Here is a 19859-nt window from a genome sequence, read left to right on the forward strand (position 1 = left end):
CTCGAGCGGTAGCGTCGCCGGTCTTCATACGGCAGGACACTGGGCATAGAATCCTGTACGGGGACGGATCGCCTTCCCGTACGCGGGACTGACTAATCCAGCGACGAGTAACATTAGATCAAAGAAAGCCAGAAATGAAAAGCCACAAGACATCTCGAGAGTGTAGTGCCAAAAAAAAAACGGCAGAAGATTATCGTCGCATGTGTACTTACAGCTACTTCTTTTCTCCTTGCCAACCAAAAAGAGTTGCAAGGAATCATTGTATAGCTAATCCGCATCAACAATTCTACATCCTTGTGCGTTAGATTCAAACGGAAATAAAAGATAAGTGACTGGAAAAATGTATTCACGGCATATTTTCAATTTTACGTACGCAAACAATTTCCTACTCGCAGACCTGAAACAAATACTAACTGGAAAGAAATTAAGGTCCAATGATTTAGTAATCGCTGAAACAGCGGCATATTTAAAGAAATAATGACCATATAAATATATGTTTAAAAAATGGTGTCGAAAAAATAAAAGCGCTCCCGAAGACAATGGACAAACATTGAATTGACAAACAAATTGAATTTGGCATCCTTTTATCGTGGTTAGAACTACTTATACTTATCTACCCACCTGTTAGTGCAGAAAAAAAAAACATTTAACAGAACCAAAACCATCCCTATTACTCTGAAAATTATTTAAACATCGTATACCCAGTATATTTCTGGCCTTTTACCTCGTCCACACATACACACACACGAAAACAATTTACACGTATACTGTTCTCTTACGATCTAAACGCTAATTGCCGGCACACGATGTGGGAATTTGTACGCTGGGTTTGGGAATAAGTTTGGTACTGAGTTCAATGTTACTGGTTTGTTAAGGTGTTTGTTGGTTTGTTTGTTTGTTTTTCTCCTGCTAGTAAATCAGATTGTGGCCAGGCTAAATGCACCAGGGATCAGTTACGAATGGCGAATACCGAGTGCTTGCTCCAACTCGGACCGTCTCTGATTAACCTTGGCGAAGAAGTAGCGCGACACGGCTTCCTGCGCCCACGGCTGGTAGTAAAACTCGGCCCGCCGTTCCTCCTCCGGATTGCCGACCACATCGGTCATCATCTTGAGGTCGCGCTGCTGCGACACGATCCACCGGTGGATGAACGAGTGTGGTTCTTTGGCGAAGGACAGGAAAAACTCCCGGTTCGTCTTCAGCTGCTGGATCGTCTCGACCGTGTCGTGTATTTTGCCATCGAGCGCCTGTATCTCTTGCTGGCTGGCGGTGCTCATCAGAAAGCTATTCATTTGGTGCTTGAGCGCGTCGTCCACCTCGACGTCGATATCGTAGCAGGCGGTCTGCTTACCGTCCTGCCCTTCCCCGCCCTCGACCACAATCACATGATTGATCACGATCGGATCTGGCGGGTGTAGCAGCGGATTCAGGCGCTGCGGTATCTCGGCAAACTTCATCCGCTGGCAACCAAAGATTTGCTCCAGATACTTGTCGCACGCAATGTACTCACGCTCGTGCGCATCCTGCAGCCGGTGCGTTTTGATGTACTGCCACAGGGCCGAAATGATGACGGGCCGGGTTTGCGTGTGGACGCCGAGCAGGCGGGCAAGCCGTGGATCAAGCTTAAACTGGAGCGGCTGGTAGTCGAGCAGCAGCAGTATGGTGCAGCGCACATTCCTATCTCCGGTACGCTTCACTTGAAACCCGTCCGTTTCCTGTGTGGTGTGCGTCCGGTGCCACTCGACCAGATAGTTGTCTGGCCCGTACAGATCTTTGTCCAGCTCGATTACGAGCGACTTGAAGAAGCTGCTAAACTTGCGCTTCATTTTTAACCCGTCCGGTTTGCCGGTATCCTCCAGGAGGCGACCTTCGACGCGCAGCTCCCAGGACGGTTCCACCCGCGGCATGCTGGGATTGAGCGCATCACCCTCCTGCTGGGCCGGATAGAACGTGTTGGAGATGAAGATCCGCAGCTTGCGCTTCTGCTTCATGGGCCGCTTGAGTGTTTCCTGTATGTCGAGCCGTTTGCGTGTGATCGTTGCGTCCAGCTTACGCTCAAAGGCAAGCAGATCCATGTAGGCCTGCGATTCCGGCACCAGTTCGCGTACCTTCTGCGGTAGTATCTTATCGGCCAGCTTCTTCCGTTTCCTGGCCTGGGGATCAGTTCTGCAGTAAAACGGATTACGGTGAATGTGATCAGAGCACTACAAAGTTTAACGAATAGATGAAACCTACGCCTTCGTATGGGATGCATTGCGATCGACTCCACCGCGTTTGCTACTGCCGCCCGATCCACCGGAACCTCTGCTAGTGGTTGCTTGAAATCCGCCATGTATCGGCCGCTGGTGCGGTAGTTGTGTTGCCAATGGCGGACCTCCACTCATCTGTGATTGAGATGCGTACGGTCGAGGCTGTGGAAGGTGCGCGCGCGCGCGGACATACACACACACAAATTAGATAAAAAAAGAAGTGAACTTACCTCGAGCGATACAACTTACCCCGAAACTATTTCCTGGACCGTACGGACGCATAAAAGGTGGGTTGGCTACGGGGGAACCATACCGCTGCGGTAGCCCACCGGCAGCCACCGGAAATCGCTGCGCCATTGTCTTTCCAACGCGGCGTAAACTAACCGGATTGTTTGATTGATGATGAAGCGCAGTGCTGGGTTTGTTGATGGTTGATTTGCTCTAGCATAGCTTTATGGCGAATATGCGAGAGCCGAACGGTTCCACGAGCACGTTAACGTAGTTTCACCGAGAACACATGGCACATTAAACACTAAAAATATATTTATTTGTACACAAACAATGCAAACACAAAACCATCGCCTCGGAAAGATGCGGAGGCGGAAACATGGACACTTCAAAATGACGCCAAATCCCCTAAAGGGGAAAAGACCTATTCGGTATACAGATCTTGTGTAAAGGCCTGTTGTAGCGGTGTTTATGATTGTAAATAAAAACTTTCTTTTGCTGGGCCCTTTTTATTTTGTGAAATTAAATTTATGCAATTAAGTGAAATTTAAATAGATAATTAACGCTCGTTCAAATGGCGCATCTGTCAGTTTGCGACCGACGATGGCAATGGTAACGTTGGCTATGCGGCCCACAATAGGCCTTGCTCGCGGGTGACACACCCCACTCTAACCCCATCTTGGGCTGTTGACGAAACTTCAATATGTGTCAACATAGGTGTGAGTGTGTGTGCTTGCTTTGTACGCTTTACATTGAGCAAAACTGAACCGATCATAACAGATTGAAAATTCGTTTTAACATCTAGTAGCCACCCGTGCTACAGTATTTTTTTCGAAAAAAGTGTTTGCAGCATCATTCGCCAATCGAGCGACACATTAGTCAAGCTGTGTTTTAAGCTAGTTCAGTGGGAAAACTGTCTTGAAGTGCGGGTTGTTTTTCTACATCATTCCGTATCATTCCATCAGGGAGCAGAGAAAATTCATCCCAAACCAAACAATTCTGGCTGGTAGGTGCTATTGAACCGAAGACCACTTCTGCCTTCAAAGTCTCGTGAAATCAATCGAACCGATTGTTCTCGTAACGACGCAAGTGCGTGAGACGGGAATAATCTACGCGTCACAGGGAGCCACTCGCGGAGTCGAACGCAATAATGGTGAAACTGTACGCCCTTAGCGTCTTCTACAAAGCGCCGACCGAGGCACGGCTGCTGAAATCGGCCTACGACTTGCAGAGCTTTTCTTTCTTTCAGCGCGGTTCGGTGCAAGAATTTATTAGGTAAAGTTACCACGGTAAAATCGTCCAATTTCCTGTTGCGCTCAATTTACCAACGTCTGTACCTTTTACAGCTTCGCTAGCAAAACGCTTGTGGAGCGAACTCAATCCGCCACCCGACAGTCGGTAAAGCAGGATGTGTACATGTGCCACGTGTATGTGCGGGCAGACAATTTGGCTGCAGTGCTGATAGCGGACCACGAATATCCGCAGCGCGTTGGCCATACTCTGCTGACCAAGGTGCTGGATGACTTTTCGGCCAAGGTAGGATCCGAGCAGTGGCCGGTGACGACGAACGAGGCAGCGATACAGTTCGGGACGCTGCCAGCCACGCTCAACAAGTATCAGGATCCACGGGAAGCGGACGCACTCACACGCATGCAGGAGGATCTGGACGAGACGAAGATTATTCTGCGCAACACGATCGATGCGGTGCTGGATCGGGGCGAAAAGTTGGACGATCTGGTGTACAAGTCGGAGTCCTTGTCGATACAGAGCAAAGCATTTTACAAGACGGCGAAGAAAACTAACTCGTGCTGCAACTTTGCCTAGGCAGCTTTTAACACGCCCGACCGTCGCAGCCTCATATATACTACGCATACCACGACCGGACCGGGGCCTTCGTGATAATACCCACCTGCATGTGTGTGATGCCATGGATATATCGCCGTAATTTCATTTTTTTAAAGCTAGTTTTTATGCTAGTTTAATACATCCAAAATGTTCTACCTACTTTACGCTACCAATTCGATACAGTTGAATCGTTTTTAATTATCCAAAACGGTGCTGTTGTAGAATCACTCACATAATGGTTAAGGATTTCAGTTGCAATCCACTGTAAAAGATTTGCTTCGCTATGAGAACTGTAAGGGATATTTTTGCACTAACAAGTCAGTAAGAACGCTATGATGCTCAATCACAGCACCGATAGTAGAGGCCAAGGCAGCGTACGAGGTGTGGCAAAACGGGTGTTCGGTATTACTTTTAAAATTCGATTCGTTCGATGCACTATAACCAAAAAGGGCTATCCATTAATGCTCAGTGTCGAGGTGTTCCAACGAATGGAGGTGTGCTTATGAGCGAAAATATGTTTTCGTTTTTTGGCGAAGAATGTTTGCCTGCCTGCCTAATACGGAAACACGTTGCATGTGCATAATGGCAATAACTTAGTGGAGAATTGGCATTACATGGGCTGTTGTCGAAATTTAAATGGAAGCTTAAAAATGTGTCGGCAGACGGCAGACTGTTTTAAAAACTGATCAAACGAGAAATTCCCCCACTACGTATAATAATCAATGTTGGTAAGGTGTAGAGCTGTTATTATATCTATAACACACACAAAAAGCTATAAATATTAATATTCAATATTTGATGAACATAATGTAAAGCGTGAATAAAATGTAATCTCCCCCCAAGGGATGATATTATGTGAATTTGTGCTTGTAGTATGCATTTAGTTGTAACTCTTGTAACGGGTGGAAATCTCGTGTAATCGCCGCTTGAACCACCCATTGCATTTTGACAGTTGATCGAGGTGACGTTTCACTGAATTTTTGTTTTCTTCGTAAACAAACGATACCCGCAGCTGTTTATGTTTTGCCACACACACACACTTGCAAACCGATCATCGTAAAAATTGATCGCGAGAAAATAGTGCATTTTTCAGCAGCGGGCGTGTGTGGCGTGCCATATAACCGATACTGCTAGCAGAACGTAACGCATCGAGAGGAAGCCATTCGCATCGGGTAAATAAAATTTGCATTATGATAGCGTTTCTTCTGTGTTCTGTGTTCAGATCTGGTGGGATGTGAAAAAGTGCGTACCATAGAATTGCGCACCCCTCCTTCACATTCCGCGGCGGAGAATTACATTTTTGACGCTAAAGCAGCATAAAATCATCCATCAGTCAGGTCAAATTTATAAATAACTATACGTCCGCGGCAGCCGAGTGAAGCTAACGGGAAGCGCCTTAAACCCACTCCACCAGTGCGCAAACGCACACAGACACGGACTCTCGGTACGTACGAACCGGCCGCTAACTTTACCTTTCAAAAACACATTTTAACCACGCTCTCCGATTGAACCAAACTCGACAGGAGAGCGAAGCAGTTGGTTCTAATTTTAACAGTGCCACACATTGCACATGCTTTTGCAGCAGCACGGCGGCTGCTGGCTTCATTCGCCAGACACCAGAGCAAGCTGAGCGGTTTTAAAGAGCTCGCCCCCCCCCGGGGATACCGTCTAGAACGCGTGAGAGATACGGAAATAGTTTACCATTCCCGGAAAACAACTCAGCTGTGTATAGGACAGGCTCCCTTGCGCGAAATGTTCTTCGAATGGCCCTACCACATGGGTGGTTACCTTTCTTTTTTTTTTTGCTTCAAAATGTACGCACATTTAGACAATTATTTGCTAAGCGGCACGACTTAAGAATGTCCTCCCAACAGCACTGAATAGAGGATGGAAAAGAGTGACCCCGTCCTCTCTTCGCTCACCTGCTTTCGCTCTGCCATGACCGCATGGTCCGCTCTGCGCAAGCCCTTCTCGGCTCGGACGGACCAAAAGGCTAAGCTGGTGAGCGAGACCCTGGCCTGCCCGGGCCTTTTTCGTGTCGCTAAGCTCGAACCGTACAGTCGTGTCGTGATCGTTCCGGTCCGTGTGCACTCTTGAGCCTGCCCTTCCCGTTAGTGGTGCGTTTGTTTTTCACAGGTTTTTTTTCCTCCATACGAGTTTTTTTTTCTTCTTGTTGTAGTGATTCTCCTGCCGGTTCTTTAAATGATTCATTCCTTCGTCTTCGCTTCATTGCAGGAATCGTTTCTGTTCTGTTCGTGTTGCGCGAGTCGCCAGACAAACCCTCCCAAGCATCATGGATCCGGAGGCGTTCCTTGATATCGCCAACCAGGTGATCAAGCTGAAGATGTTCCCGTACTTCGATATTGCGCACAGCCTGCTCTGCGCGCTATCGGTCAAGGAGGATCTCGGTGCGGGTGCACACACCTTTTCCCGCAAGCATCCGCTCGCCTGCTGGCTGTCGACGATGCTGGTCGTCTTTGCCGGTGGCATGGTCGCAAACGGGCTGCTCGGTGAGCCGATTCTGGCACCGTTAAAGAACACACCCCAGCTGCTGGTTGCCACTGCCTGCTGGTACATCGTCTTCTACACGCCGTTCGACATCGGATACAAGGTGGCCAAGTTCCTGCCCATCAAGCTGGTGGCAAGCGCCATGAAGGAGATCTACCGTGCGAAGAAGGTGAGCTGAACTCGCAATCAAAATGAGCCCTCTATCAAGCAAGGCTGGTCCGTGTCAACATGCACACCGGCCGTGCGGCGCGCTCTACTGCAAACTATCAACCGAATTGTGTAAAAGTGTTGCTAGGCAGGAAACCCGTGTTCTGACAAGCGAATCATTTCTCCGTAGATTCACGATGGTGTGACGCACGCCGCCAAGCTGTACCCGAATGCGTTCATCATCATGATCATCATCGGTACGCTGAAGGGTAACGGAGCCGGCTTTACCAAGCTGATCGAGCGCCTCATCCGTGGCGTGTGGACACCGACCGCAATGGAGTTCCTGCAGCCAAGCTTGTAAGTGTAAAACAGTAGTGCGCGCCAAGGGTATGGACGAGGGAGGCCTACAAACTAACTAATCGTACCCTGGCCCTTTTTGCACCGCCATTTCAGCTACACCAAGGCATCGTTGATCGCTTCGATCATCTTCGTGCTGGACAAGAAAACGGACCTGATTTCGGCCCCGCATGCGCTCGTCTACTTCGGCATCGTTATCTTCCTGGTGTACTTCAAGCTGTCGTCGATTCTGCTCGGCATTCACGATCCGTTCGTGCCGTTCGAGAACCTGAGCTGCGCGCTACTGTTCGGCGGCATCTGGGACAGCCTGGCCAAGATACTGGGCCGCGGCCAGGCCAAGGAGGAGCCGAAGGATGCGAAAAAGTCCAACTAAGCGCACACGGGCGGCGTAAGGTAGCGAACAATTCGCTGCTGCTTTGCGCTTTGTGTGCTGGGGATGGGAGGGAGGGTGGGGAGGGGCGGGAGGGGATACATTGAGGTGTAGAATTTTGAGTTTGAAAGTAGTATTTTTTCCTTTTTTTTTTGTTTTTACAATCGAAACAATGATTTACTAAAACGTGGTATTGCTTATTTTGTATTCGCTTGAAATCTTTTTTTATAAAAGAGGAAAAGCGAGTGAGAGAGCGAGTATGTGGGAGAGAAAGAGAGAGAGAGAGAGAGAGAGTCAGATCAGTCACACACAGACGCATAAACACACGCAGGCATGCAAACATCACGCAAATGCGCGACACATGCGGCAGTGCGCGCCCAGCAGCTAACATTCTAATTTAAGCGTTGATGATGAAAAAGGAAGGATGAAGACAGGAAGGTCTTGGAGGCTAAGAGGTTCGGAGCACTTTTATTTGCTATATTTTTTTCCCTGCTTTCCGTGCCATCCAAGTGGCCGGATGATCATGTTGTCTGTGCATGGTTATCCAAAACCACAAACACGCATGAAAACCCGAATGGGGAAGCATGTGCGTTTTAGAGGGAAAGGAGACTGGGCGCCCTTAGGTTATTATTATTTACTGGTTCCTGCCTTTTTGTTTGTCTAGTCCCGCGCAACAGGCGCACCATTAAGTTTACGTTACAGTGTAGCTAGTCAAATTATTTGTGATTTTATATTTCTTTTGACAATTTTTATCGAACCATGCCGAACAGCCGAGGAAGCGAACAACAGGCGTCGTATAAAAACAAACATGAAAAAGCACACTCACATAACAGTGGGTGGTATGTGAGTTGTCCTTTTTTGTCTTCTTTTAGGTAGTAATCCCTAACATTAACGAAGTTTGCAATCGACAACAGCTACATACAAACAGACACACGCCGAACTTGAAAAGACTTAATTAACATTTACGAGACATTGACGCTAGGAATTTTCTTTCCTGTAGAGGGAAAACTACGAAATGCTCCGAACACAAAACCACTCTCGCTACGAAATAACATCCCTTTTACCGGAACCGTATCGTAGCTTGGGTAGATTAATCTGCAACGAATCGAAACTTGTACGTAACCACGTGTGTGGGAACGTGGTTAGGATAGCGTTCGGGCGAACCGCTATCGGTTGGAGCAAACGAACAACAAATTCAACATGAAGAGCAATAAAGAAACACGCTGTGATTCCAGGCAAAAGCAATCGCTCTAATTTATGACTGTAGTCGGCATTTAATGCGCAAAAAAAAACCCCCATTTTCCCCAAAACCAGTGTCTATCCAGTGCAAAGTAGAGCTGGTTTTTAATTGAGTGAAGCTGGTTAAAAATAGATCACAGCAGCAAATTTAGCGTAATATCGTTGAAAGCTGTGTCGTCCATTGACGAAAGATTTCTGTTCTGTTTCTTGCCTTTCGTGCTATTTTGAATTATAATAATTCCCCTTGCAAGGGAGTGCTGCCTACAGTTTCAGGTTGAAATAAAACAAAAACGAAAGAAAACATCACCTTCTTAACAATGACCGCATGCAGTGGGATGCGTCCATGGTGCAGCGGCATTCGTAACTCACATCGTTATTGCGTATCAGTATTAGCCTTATCACTACGGTATACAAACAGGCGCACGCTGATTATTGGTGTGCGTGTGTGCGGCCGCAGAATTGGGTATCCTGTGCCGAGTTACTCTTCTGTATCCTGTCTCTAAGCTGGAAAAGCGCTTCTTGGCTTATTGGTATGGTATGTTTGTTATCTGTTTTTCCTTTTTTTTCGTAATAATCGTTACAGTGTGATCTCGTGTAATGGAGGCATTCGTTTAACAATGTGTTTGCCTGCATTTGCTACAGGATTCGGTCAATGTTTAATGCTACCAAACGCACACACGCACGCATCAGCAGGTTTATTTTAAATTGCTTAACCAATGCGGCCGACGCGATACGGCAATAAAGGAGCGTATAGTTTGTTTCATTATCAATAAATAAATCATTTCCACACACACACACACACACTACAGTTAACAGCCGATACCGCACATTCAAAATAGGTTTCATAATAATATTTGTAATAATGTTTTAAATCATACTATTTTATTCTTATTCATCAACGTCTTGAAAGTGCCGTTGATCTTGGGGGAACGTCGTGTAGCGGTTGTAGCAGTGGAAGTGGTAATGTTTTTTTCCTGTTTTTTTTTTCTCTCTCTCTCTTCATGAGTAACGGCCTGGCCGTATTGCTCGAAGTGGTAGTGTTGGTTTAATCCAATATTTTCTTCTTATTCTGTCTTTGATGTCCTTAATAATGCCCTTTGTGAAAATCAAACCATGCATCGTATGGTTGTACGGATAATTTTTTGCTTCGAATTATGTAGACTAGGGTTTGTCCTATTTAATTTTTTTCTCTTCATAAAGAACGGACCTTTTTCATCTGAAAACTAAATGAGTTACTAATTTAAAATGAGTTTGTCTTGTACAAAATAGGATATTGTAAAGTAATAGTCCACATTAAAATATAATAGGGTTTCTTTTCGTAAAAAAAAAATCCAAACCCAATATCCAGACAATCAAATATTCAATTGAACGAACTATTATCGATATCGATAGTCTGGCGGAAAGCAACAATGTAACAACTATTAATATATAATTGTTCCTTCTTATGCGCCCTCGAAGCCAAACGTTCACAAGCAAATTTGCAAAACCAAAACCAATCACTCTGGCAATAGTAACGAAAATATTCATATCTTGATTTTAAAATCCATACAGCATCCTCATCGTCTATACTTCTAATACTCCACTTACTAACGCTACATGTTCCCTAACCGTTTTTTCGCTGTATGTACGTGCAATGCCGCATTTGTAACGCAATTGATTAGGATGTTCGGGTACGCGGTGAAATATAATTTGTTGGATTTTAATTAAAAACCATTCAATATTAAAGCGATAACCTTATCCTCGGAAAGGCATGGAACTTATTCTTCCCGTACGTGAGTCGAACTGTCGAACCTAATTCTGGTGATAGGATTGTAATCCAAGCAGTATTTCCATTGCCCATAGCCAGGTTCATCCTGATGCGCTCGACCCAATTCCTCACACATACAGTCCTTTTTTCTTTTATAATTTGAAGCATTTTGTAGAGGCAAACGACGGGATCTTATGATAATTTTGCTGGATTTCGAAAGATTTTCCTGTTCCGGTCGTCTCTCGTCGGTAGGAGCCGGGGCCGGCGTAATGGTTAAGCAGGACAGAACAAGCATCTCCACGTTTAAAACAATTAGCGATTTTGACAGACTTGAATCCACTCTCTTTTCACCAATGATAAATTAAATTTCAAACACGGACATGCTTTTGCGGCACGGTTTCTCTCCCGCATCTCGCGAATCTCGTTACAAGAGGGTTGACTGTGTATATTGAAACCCGCATGATCAATGCTCGGCACACGCGTGCGCGGTGATTGAAAATTATATAGCAAAACAATTATCCGGCAAATAAACCTGACGAAATCTATGATCACGCCTGTGAACGCAATTCTGGAGCTGCGCAACGCTTTTACACGGATTAGCGAATCGTGTGCTTCAACCGATACAAGTGGAATATAATTATTTACAATATATATATATACGCTATCAGAGATAACTTTCCTTACTAAAAATCCAGCCATAATTATATGCTCTAAAGGTATATTGCCCTGGAGGTGATTTTTTTCTCTTTTCTTGGGGAAAAGGCAATTTCTGTTGTTATTGTTTTTGAAAGCAATAATACGTAAAAATCGTTTAAAAACATATTTTGCCATACATACATAAAAATTAAATTTATCCTCATATAATCCACAATAACGAACGATTCAAAGAAGAAAAAAAAACATATTGCAAGAAGTAACCGTATTTAGCGCGGATCATCGTATAAACTAACCCTAAACTAATAACCAATAGGATGCAGTGTATATGTGCTATTAAAAGATCGCAAAGAAAGCATTTCACCGAAGATTGGATTATTTAAGAACGAAAGCTAAAGCCCCAAACCTCGCCTTCGGCCCTCCTAGCGATCCGAATATTTCTACCATGTGCTTTAAACCCATTATGGTGTTAATTGCAATCCATTCCGTAATGTTTTCGTGCCGTTGAAGCGGGAGAGAATGATTATTATATCACACGTCATATTTGTCGGCCTATCGACCTAATTGCGACTGGTGTCGCTTTTCGTTCGTTTTCTGTTTTTTTTTTTTTATGCACGACCGTGCATTTTTACGCAGAATAGTCAGTCCAACGCTACGGAAAGGTCGATCCAAATTTTAGCTCCGGGCTCACAAAACCACCAGCTTTAGCCAACGGCTATTCGCTTCCTTATTCCTTTACCTCCGCTCATGCATGCTGTCCTGCATCTCAAGATCCTGCACTAATCTTGGTTTCCACGTTCAGCACACCCTTTCCTTTGCAATGCGAAAGGATGTGTTAAGTATCGTTACTTACACTACAACGCACCACAATGACACGCGCACACGCACACGCACACACAGACACACATCTAGCATAGACACGATGGTAGTAATGCTACCATCCTGCGTGCGAAGGAATTAATCGGGAGAGGAATTAACTGCTGGCACTACGACTGTAGGATGAGGACCGTACCGACGATGGTGTTGCTGGTGGTGTTCGAGGGGGTGGTGGTGGTGGCAACGATAGCGGCAACGCACGACTATTGATCCGGGGCCGGTTTCAGCTCCTTGATCTGCTTGATCAGGTAAGCCTTCTCGTCGTTAAACTGCTCATCCTCCGAGCGGTCCGTGTGGAAGCGGGTCAAGAAATCGACGAGCTTTTCCTGGTTGCGCAGCAGTATATCGAGGATCGGTTTTGGTTTGTTGGGATTCGCGACGAACACCTGCAAGTACACAGAAGCGAGTGTGAATCACGTAGCACAGATTGGAGCTGTGGGAGTCATCATACTTTGAACACGTGGAACGCTTCAAACTGAATATTGCGCGATTTTTCCTTGAGCATGTTCATCATTAGTTTCAGGTTGTCTGGATTGGAGATGTACTTCGTCATCACCTACACAGACACATATACCAACAAAAAAAAAACAAATGCATGCAAATGTAGTTTGAATGTGTAAACGACAGCGTAGGCAGCGCAGTTTGTACCGTGAAGTTATGCCGATCGAGCAAAAGTTCGCCGAGCAGCTTAAGGCTCTGGCGCCGCGTAACGTAGTTTTCCGAGTTGAGCAGATGCTCGTAATGGTTGAACACCTTGTCGTAGTTCTGTTCGAGAAATTCGGCGCACAAAATTTTGTGCCGGGTGAGCAGCTCCTTAAACGTGGAAAATGCATCGGACGCAATGTCGAACGTGGACACCTCGACGTAGCGAAAGAAGTTGAAAAACTCGTCCGAGTGTAGCATTATTTTGGCAAGCGCCTCGTAACGCGCACACTCCCGCAACATCGTACCACAGTTGAGTGCGATTTCCTGATGTTCATAGCTAAAAGAATAACAGAAAAAAAAGGATTAGAAACTGGATGTAATCCGACTCGTGTTTGTCGCTCGATTGCGAGGAGGGAGCTCGAATGCTTTTTACCCAGCCATCAAGGTGAATAATATTTCTGGCTTTGTGCAGATGTATTCTACCGTTGGCGAGCGTGTTCCGATCTGTCGCCTGAGCACATTGTTGAAGATTTGTGCCACGTCCTTTTTACCCTCGAAGTCGATGCGATTTAGGTTCTGCAAGTAGACAAGATTCGTTTCGCTTTGGTTAATATAAGAGCGCCATGGGCCACCTCCAACAATACGTACCTGTATTAGCAGCAGTAGTAGATTGGTGCTGTACAGCTCGTGGGCCAGCTGGGAAACGACTATTTCGGTTTGCGGTTCGGCATCGGATGTACCGTATAGCATGTTTTTGATCAATACCTGTATGTAAACACGGTTCAAAGTAGAGCTTGTTACTCGGAATGTTCATTAAAATGCAAAACGCGGAATACTACTGCAATGGACGTGGAGATCAAACGGAGCACTCGGAAGGTCCCAGCAATGGAGTTACGGCAATGCAAAATTGCTCAATACCAGATACATCATCGAGACATATACTTGAACAAAAATAAGCTTGCGAGAAGCTCCGTTTGTGGAATGCTTGGCAGCCTACAACCTCTTTAATGCGGTAGTAATTTCCTCATTTCCTATAGCTTTATTAGCCTTAATAACTGCATCAATAAGTCTATTACAAGGCGATTTTATGGTTCCAAATTATCGTTGTGGGTGATGTCATTCAAACGTAACTTCATCAACAAAACTCTAAAACACTAGGTCTGGTTTATAAGGACAGTAATATTAGAGCTGCTCAGCAGAGTCAGCAACTTTGTTTGGATGATCTTGAAGTAAGCATGAAATATTGCAACAGATGTTGTTGTTTCAACCATAGCCTCAAGGAAGTTTTCGCATCATTTTTGCATTTAACGGTAATAAACCGTTGCATCCAGCATTGAGCTGCGTCAGCGGAATTCTTCCCCTATCTGCCAGGTAGCGCACATGGACGCAACCTGAGCCTTACGTAATCTAAAACTCTTAATAAACATATCAGTCAACAGTTTTCTGTCATTTTGAATTCTAGAATAACGTTTTTGGTAATCTAAGGAAGACGCATCCCTTTCGATCTTCACAGCCCACACAAGACTGCCGATTTGGGCGACGCATTTGCCCTAGCGATCGCACAAAATTGGTTCCGGAACGTGAAGAGCCTGTGTGTGAGTCACCCGGGGGCCGGCCGCCGGTCGCGCAGACGTGATTTTGCGTGGTATGCAAGACACGCACTAAGAGGTGGGTAAAAATAACCAACCTCTTCTTCCGTACTTTGCTTGATATTCCTTCTCCCGCACCCGACGTAGTGCGGACGTTATGTCCAATAACCCGTCCTCCTACGTTGCATCCTCTTGCAAGGGTCGGCAAGAAGCGCGGTTCAGACATAACGCCAAAGAGATACGAGCAGTTAATCCGTTCAATCAACACACGCGCTCTTGCGCTCCCTCTCTCCCTATTGCAAGATGCGCCGAAGATCCTTTCCGAAGGCAAATTTGCAGAAAAGCCCGAGTACAGCGTGAGCACTATGAGTCACCAGATGGAGATGGAGAACGGAATTCTGTCCCATGGTTGGGTTGCCTTTAGCATTACCTGTTCGCTACGGGATATCCATGATTCATCGAAGTACTCGTGCCGAGATAGCTGTGTGTTCTTGCGCCGTTCGAGCGAGTTTGTTAACACTTCACCAAATAGCAAGAACATATGTACTTAGAGGAAATTCCCCATGCTAGGTATTCAAACAAATAGTTAAACAATTTTTAATAGACCACCCACAAAAAACAAAACCTGGTAGAAAAACAAGCAAACCCCAATCGAGCGGGGTGGATAGAGAAACCGGTGAAATCTTCCAAAGCTTGCGCGCACGTGTGGGTGCCGATAAATAATAAAAACAATATATATGGCCGAGTAAAAGTAAGTATCTAGTCCGGAACCGAAGACGCACAAGAGGCAGCAAAACGAAATAAAAGCTACTGTGCACAACAAATCGTACGCACATGGCTTTTTACGTCTCGGAACCAATCCGGAGAAAAGCTGCATCGGGTTGGCAGTAAATTGAAAACGGAAAATCGAGGCAAAGAAACAGACGCATGCATTAGAGTGATTGAAAATATCTCCTCTCCCTTTGTGCGCTATTTATGGGCTTAAATCTGTGAGCGCTCGGGTAAATTACACTCCAGACTGTTCCACCGACTGGTGCGAAAGTTTACCTCATCAGTGATCTCGTTGTCCAATTATATATTAGATATAACTTACCAAATTCTTACTGACATCCTCCTGTGCCTTTTCCGCCTTCTTGTCACCACGCTCCAGCGAATTAACTGCCTCCTTGAGCGCCTTCACCAGCTCCTGTGGGCTTTTCTGGGACTTTCCGAACAGTGGCATCGCGAGACTGTTGTGAATGTATCCGGAGCCTGATTGCTGTCTCTTTCTCTCTTTCTCGTCACAGATCGCAGATCAGCACAAAACACTAAAACCACACAAAAAAAAAACACACACTAAACACCAGAATTGCGGTTTGATAGCGAAACGTATCTCTGTATCGAGAATTGAATGCTGCTTGAAGTCGTGAGAGCACACCAAGAAAAAAAAGCAGCGGTTGTGGGTTTATTGTGGAGAGCACAGAGTTCTGGTTTTTTTTTTGGTTTTTGCTATCAACAACACTCGCCGAGCTCCCTCCTTTTGGGCTTGAAAGGAAGATGCGCGCACCGAAGCGTTCGCCACGATGCACAATGCAGGAATGCAGCGCAACTCGGCTGCTGCACTGTCGAACCGAGCGCCAGTGTTCGGAATATGTGTGTGTGTGTTTTTTTTTTTTTGCTCTCTCAGGTCCGATCGCTAACAGTCAAGTGGCTGGCTTTCTAACGCCGGAGATGTAACACCACTGGTTAGGGTGATCCATCCCCATGCAAACAGGCCGTGTGCGCGGAAGCGGACATCCCAAATGTAATTTTGCAATATTTTATTGTTGGAGGTGATTACAAAGTGGGGTTTAACTACGGACAAATTAACTATGAACTTTAGAGTCTTTGTAATGGCAAAGTCAAGACAAGTCCCAACTGGCTGGATTCTGGGAAGCTCCTGGATTCTGGGACATAGTCTTGTGTGCAAGGCACTACAACCTCTAGAGGTCTTGGACTGCTTTTTCTGGCCTTCTTAACTTGAGGTTACCCGTGACTGAATCAGTCAGCTCTATGCACTGGAAAGAAGGTCCAGAGAGCACTTGCTATAAAGAACAAAGCCATGGATAGTGGGATATTTCTAGGACATTAAGAAATCTTCCCGTCCGTGACTGACGTAGTTCATGCTGATGAAAACAAGTTCGCTTGAATCGCCAAACGAACGATTGTCCAGAGAGCACTACCTTGGCATTACTACACCGTATATTTTACACCCTCTTATCAGTACCAATGTTGTGCAAAGCAGTTGACTTTTGTCCACCGAAGCTCGAGATCTTGCTGCTGATGCGTTTCACCTATTGCCCTCGTTACTCGCATCGAGCACTGTTGGGTGTTGTTTTATTTCCGCTCGACCTGCTGTGGGTGAGTAAGGTGGTTTTGCCGATAAGCACTGGAAATGTGTGTGTGTGTGTGAGAGTATGTGTTACCCAAAATGATCCGCTTTTCCCGATGCAATCGCTAACAACGCTCCTGGAGGCGCCAGCAAGCTTATCGCGCGAGAAAGGTAGCTGGTGGTGACTAATAACTTGCGCTGAGTTATCATTAGGAAAGCATTGAGAATCAATGCAATGCCCCGTGATTAAAACTGAAGCCCCATATGATGGCACGTGATAGAAAGAGTCAGTTAGGGCAGGAATCCCTTTTGAATGCAACAATTAGTCATACTGTACTTGAAACCCAGCAGCACGAAACTTCATCGCTTCTTGAGCTTTTGAAGCCAATGTGCGCCGACTAGCAGCAATCGTTGGTCCTGTACCACAGGAAAGTGAAGTGTACAATTTCCACAGCAAATAGCACAATTGGGGCTTAACCCTCGGAGGAGATTTGGCCTGCAACTGCTTCGCATTCGCGTCGCCACCCGCACCCAAAACTTGGCGATTCAACCGGAAGTTCGGCTAAACTTCCCGATTTCACTCGCTCTCTTGCCTGAAGTCGATCGTTTTCTTTTGCTTCCTTTCTCTTAGATTGGACATAGCTGACCGAGCACAGAGTCTCGATCGAACTGCACCGTTTCGTACCTTTCCTTTGTGAATCGGTCGTCCCCTCGCACGACGCTGCACGTTAGAATTGCGGTTTTTGGCCGACTGAAGGTTAAAAGAACGGAGCGCAACCATTGATCGTTCTGCGCAGCAGCAGGCAGTACCATCGTACATCCCCCATTTTTTGGATCATCAACATGTACCAACACAGACAGATAGATACATCGCTTAGCGCTACGTCACACACAATGCAAAGCGCGGCGACATCGATGACGTCAGGGAAAGTATTTCGAAAATGTGTGCCAAAGCTATTACATCGCTTCTGGTAATTGGGGTTTTAATGGTGGTAACGATGGGTTTAGCACCTGCTTTTCCACTCTCTATCTCTACCCCACCCTGTCTATTCCACCGTTGTACCATCAGCCACGTGTCGCGGGATGTTTTGGGCGCGCTCTAGCCAAATGCCAAGTGTTGTTCAAATGGCTTGCAAGGAAGATTTCTTAATATGTGTCCGCGTATGAACTTACTGGCCAAAGAAAACAATAAATAGGATCTGCTTATGCATGCATGGTGGTAGCTTTAGACACAAACTCGCACGAGATATTTTCGTCTGAATGTCCGCACGCTTTTAGATAAGCCACACGGAGAAGGGGAGGCACTTGGCATCCACCCCATCTCAGTGTATCAGAGAATATGTGCTGAGTGCCGTTTGATGTAAACTGTTTCGATATAAACCGCAACAGCCGACGGCCGCAAGCCCCTGATTACTGAAAGATGGTTCCCATCAAAACAAAATGGAGAATATAAGTCCCTTACTGGTGTGGGCAAGAGGAAGACTTAGGATTGTTTGTTGGTAGTAGCGTTGCCAGCCGAAACGAAGGGTTCTCTCGATCTGATTGGACGTCGTTTCGCTTACAGAGGCTTTCGAGTCATTAGACTTCATTACGCCGTCGTCGCACACAGTATTGACTATGCCAGTTGTGGGCCTAATCAAGCCAAGGGGTAGCCAAAAATGGCGGACCAAAGCTTCCAGAGTCTTACTAGTGACAAGCATACAATAACCACACTTCTTCTGTGGCTTACTTACATAGGGCGGCCATCGGGAGGCTTACCAAAAAATTGTTGATACCACGTGTATGTGGAGGAATGTTCCGGATGGGATTACAACCCCGGTCCTGCCTTGTGAAGAGCTTCCCATAGACTTCCCCAGAAACTAGAAACAATGTTTTGCTGGCCCCCATTCGGGCTGGTTAATTTTAGGAATAAAGACTGCATGAGCATTTTATTTATACGTCCATCTGTTGCATCCTAGTTCCCTTTCTGCCCATCAGACCAAAAATGACACAGAACTGGTCGTTTTATTTGGTCTGCCGCTTGCAACAAGCCAAAGCAACTGCAGCGGCTCTATCTGTACACATTACAGCAAAACCATTACCATGGCTTCGATCAAACAAAACGTAGCAAAATTTTGATCATATGACCTGTTGTTTGTGGCTTATGCAAATCAGCTGTTCCATGTAGCCGCGGGGCACGATTGACGCAATTCAAATCGCACTCGATCTCGCTTTGAAGGAAAGGGGGTTGGGTTGGGATTGGGGTGGTGATGGGGGTAGGGCGAGGGATGGAGGGGGTGAAGAGAAAGAAAAATAAACCGGCGGGATCGAGAGAAATTGTCATCGAAAAGCATTGCGTTGTATGGGTGAAATCGTGTGGCCACAGCCATCACTGTGATGCGCTTGTCCGTACACACCGGATCAAAGCCAGACCAGCAACTTGGTTGAATGCGCGAACAAACAAAGGGGAGGGGGGCGCTACCATCCACACACCCTCCTCCCCCACCTCTCCAACTCTTCCATCCTCACAGTGAGCGATTTCATTCGTGGCCTTGTTCAAGGATGGACCACAAATAGGGGGTTGATCGTGGAGCAGGTAGTTGTGTCGTGGTGTCGCACATGTACACATGTAGCAGATTTTGACAACACGCTGGTGGGGGGGGGGGGGGGGGGGTGCGGGGAGAGGTGAGCCATTGAAGAGAAGCAATTTAACAATTACAAAGTAAGCTTTTTGGTTAGTGATGCGATTTGATTGAAGAATGTGTTTTTTTGTTTTGTTTTCTTGAGTTGACATGTGTTGATTTGGCTTCTTTTTTCCCCGTTTCAAGGGTCGCAGTTTGGCACATATTTTTGCCCCTTTTTTTGTTGCTCCCCTAATGCTGCTCTCTTGCCGTCTCGCTCGCGCTCGATGGGCTCGAGCAACGCCACTTTGGTGGTTGGGATGTTGGACGAGTCGAAGATTTACGAACAAAAGTCGCCTGTAGAAATGTAATTTCTGTAACGGTTGCAAAGGGGACCTGTTTTGTATGGACCACTATCTGGATGTCGGGTTTCGGGTATCATGCGCTTTTTTCGA

At 46.0% G+C, this 19859-nt stretch overlaps 6 protein-coding genes across 8 annotated transcripts in view; 4 read left to right on the forward strand and 2 right to left on the reverse strand.

The window, feature by feature from the left end:
- Nucleotides 1-19859, forward strand: part of LOC126556714 (protein GPR107) — a 381205-nt gene that overhangs the window by 324457 nt on the left and 36889 nt on the right. The gene's annotated exons all lie outside the window — the stretch shown is intronic.
- Nucleotides 1-19859, forward strand: part of LOC126568561 (TOX high mobility group box family member 3-like) — a 329113-nt gene that overhangs the window by 84852 nt on the left and 224402 nt on the right. The window lies entirely within an intron of this gene.
- LOC126567591 (brahma-associated protein of 60 kDa-like) lies at nucleotides 954-2606 on the reverse strand. Its single transcript, XM_050223844.1, has 3 exons — nucleotides 2499-2606; nucleotides 2236-2384; nucleotides 954-2166 (listed from the first exon to the last, which is right to left on the reverse strand). The coding sequence occupies exons 1-3, from the start codon at nucleotides 2604-2606 to the stop codon at nucleotides 954-956; spliced, it is 1470 nt and encodes a 489-aa protein (XP_050079801.1).
- LOC126560730 (synaptobrevin homolog YKT6) lies at nucleotides 3628-4333 on the forward strand. Its single transcript, XM_050216686.1, has 2 exons — nucleotides 3628-3752; nucleotides 3824-4333. The coding sequence occupies exons 1-2, from the start codon at nucleotides 3628-3630 to the stop codon at nucleotides 4299-4301; spliced, it is 603 nt and encodes a 200-aa protein (XP_050072643.1). The 3' UTR covers nucleotides 4302-4333.
- LOC126559658 (trimeric intracellular cation channel type 1B.1-like) lies at nucleotides 6591-7711 on the forward strand. Its single transcript, XM_050215832.1, has 3 exons — nucleotides 6591-6999; nucleotides 7168-7334; nucleotides 7431-7711. The coding sequence occupies exons 1-3, from the start codon at nucleotides 6616-6618 to the stop codon at nucleotides 7705-7707; spliced, it is 828 nt and encodes a 275-aa protein (XP_050071789.1). The 5' UTR covers nucleotides 6591-6615; the 3' UTR covers nucleotides 7708-7711.
- LOC126559106 (protein Mo25) lies at nucleotides 12359-15676 on the reverse strand. The gene is made up of 6 exons (XM_050215219.1): nucleotides 15548-15676; nucleotides 13514-13630; nucleotides 13299-13441; nucleotides 12869-13202; nucleotides 12672-12776; nucleotides 12359-12606 (listed from the first exon to the last, which is right to left on the reverse strand). Exons 1-6 carry the CDS (start codon nucleotides 15674-15676, stop codon nucleotides 12424-12426), a joined length of 1011 nt encoding a protein of 336 aa, XP_050071176.1. The 3' UTR covers nucleotides 12359-12423.

This window comes from Anopheles maculipalpis, chromosome X (genome assembly GCF_943734695.1).
Source record: "Anopheles maculipalpis chromosome X, idAnoMacuDA_375_x, whole genome shotgun sequence".
In the NCBI taxonomy this organism is placed as follows: Eukaryota; Metazoa; Arthropoda; class Insecta; order Diptera; family Culicidae; genus Anopheles; species Anopheles maculipalpis.

What these genes read in the sequence shown, in the direction of transcription:
- LOC126567591 (XM_050223844.1), bottom strand. Translation starts at nt 2,606, where the DNA reads ATGGCGCAGCGATTTCCGGTGGCTGCCGGTGGGCTACCGCAGCGGTAT. An exon ending in GTCCAGGAAATAGTTTCGGG is followed by an intron (nt 2,385 to 2,498) that starts GTAAGTTGTATC and finishes TCTCAATCACAG; the next exon opens with ATGAGTGGAGGTCCGCCATT. An exon ending in AATGCATCCCATACGAAGGC is followed by an intron (nt 2,167 to 2,235) that starts GTAGGTTTCATC and finishes GTTTTACTGCAG; the next exon opens with AACTGATCCCCAGGCCAGGA.
- LOC126560730 (XM_050216686.1), top strand. Translation starts at nt 3,628, where the DNA reads ATGGTGAAACTGTACGCCCTTAGCGTCTTCTACAAAGCGCCGACCGAG. An exon ending in TCGGTGCAAGAATTTATTAG is followed by an intron (nt 3,753 to 3,823) that starts GTAAAGTTACCA and finishes TACCTTTTACAG; the next exon opens with CTTCGCTAGCAAAACGCTTG.
- LOC126559658 (XM_050215832.1), top strand. Translation starts at nt 6,616, where the DNA reads ATGGATCCGGAGGCGTTCCTTGATATCGCCAACCAGGTGATCAAGCTG. An exon ending in AGATCTACCGTGCGAAGAAG is followed by an intron (nt 7,000 to 7,167) that starts GTGAGCTGAACT and finishes ATTTCTCCGTAG; the next exon opens with ATTCACGATGGTGTGACGCA. An exon ending in GAGTTCCTGCAGCCAAGCTT is followed by an intron (nt 7,335 to 7,430) that starts GTAAGTGTAAAA and finishes CCGCCATTTCAG; the next exon opens with CTACACCAAGGCATCGTTGA.
- LOC126559106 (XM_050215219.1), bottom strand. Translation starts at nt 15,676, where the DNA reads ATGCCACTGTTCGGAAAGTCCCAGAAAAGCCCACAGGAGCTGGTGAAG. An exon ending in TCGATCGGCATAACTTCACG is followed by an intron (nt 12,777 to 12,868) that starts GTACAAACTGCG and finishes GTGTCTGTGTAG; the next exon opens with GTGATGACGAAGTACATCTC. An exon ending in AAGCGTTCCACGTGTTCAAA is followed by an intron (nt 12,607 to 12,671) that starts GTATGATGACTC and finishes GTGTACTTGCAG; the next exon opens with GTGTTCGTCGCGAATCCCAA.